General features: G+C 29.3%; 1 protein-coding gene across 1 annotated transcript in view; it reads right to left on the bottom strand.

The window, feature by feature from the left end:
- Positions 1-174: 174 nt before the first annotated feature.
- Positions 175-1,367, bottom strand: part of LOC106470726 (nesprin-1-like) — an 88,675-nt gene continuing 87,482 nt past the window's right edge. The window contains exons 30-31 of the mRNA XM_022399362.1: positions 949-1,082; positions 175-415 (exon numbers count right to left, since the gene is read on the bottom strand). Coding sequence (XP_022255070.1) covers positions 175-415; positions 949-1,082 — 375 coding nt within the window. The remainder of the gene's footprint in view (positions 416-948; positions 1,083-1,367) is intronic.

Raw genomic sequence — 1,367 nt, forward strand, 5'->3', positions numbered from 1 at the left:
TCAACACATAACATATATATATATATATATATATATATATATTCATATATACACTGTGAGCTTTTGTTAGAAACAAATATTTTTTTAGAAAACATGAACTAAAGTTTATTTTATTGTTTACAGACTTAAAATAATAATGTAGAAATGGTATACACTCACATGCATATATAATATTTAGGACAAGATTAAAACAGTCACAAAATATGAATTCAGATCTAAGTATACCCGTAGAGTTCCCATCTGTGCTTCCAGACTAAACCTGTCCCCAGCGAGGTCAGGATCACACCATGACACTTTCTCAGAATATGCAGTTAGCCACCTCTGGAACTCCTGCAGTCCACTCTGATAGTGACGCTCCAGTACAGAGAAGAGGTTAGAATTAACTTTGGCTGCTTGGTTCTTTACTGTTTCATACCTATTTTAAAATTGGACATAATCACAACAGAACATTTTCAGAGTACCACACATGATTGTGAAACATTTATGGAATGATTGAATAAGTGCATGTTTAACATATCTAAAATAAAACCCATGTAATATATATCATATCACAACAGAACATTTTCAGAGTACCACACATGACTGTGAAAGATTTATGGAATGATTGAATAAGTTCATGTTTAATATATCTAAAATAAAACCCATGTAATATATATCATATCACAACAGAACATTTTCAGGGTACCACACATGATTGTGAAACATTTATGGAATGATTGTATAAGTGCATGTTTAATATATCTAAAATAAAACTCACATAATATATATCACAGTATTAAACCTAGAAGGAGATAAACAAAAAACTTTCATCTTTATTATAATAAATGTTTTCTTTCCTAATAATGTGGCCGTAGCTTATCAGTTTTAATGTGGTAAGGTTTGAGGGCTGGATAGAAACAAACAAATAAATCATTCTAAGTCTAAATCTTTAAGAGACTAATTACAAACCTTTTCTGAAGGTTAGACAGTTCTTTCTGCAGCCCACTGGTATCTAAAGATGAATGATTCTGCTGAAGTGTATGGATATTTGTCTCTATCTGTTCCAGCTTTTTGTAGTAGGTATTCATTTCTTCTCCTAATTTCTGTTTTAATGTTTAAATAACAACTTAGTCAAGTGAAAACAGAATACAACTGATTTTGTTTTAATGTTTAAATAACTTAATCAAGTGAATACAGAATACAACTGATTCTCTTTTGATGTTTAAATAACAACTTAATCAAGTGAAAACATAATACAACTGATTCTGTTTTAATGATCAAATAACAACTTAATCAAGTGAAAACATAATACAACTGATTCTGTTTTAATGTTTAAATAACAACTTAATCAAGTGAAAACATAATACAACTGATTCTAGTGGTTTTTT

Source organism: Limulus polyphemus, unplaced genomic scaffold (genome assembly GCF_000517525.1).
Source record: "Limulus polyphemus unplaced genomic scaffold, Limulus_polyphemus-2.1.2 Scaffold4185, whole genome shotgun sequence".
In the NCBI taxonomy this organism is placed as follows: Eukaryota; Metazoa; Arthropoda; class Merostomata; order Xiphosura; family Limulidae; genus Limulus; species Limulus polyphemus.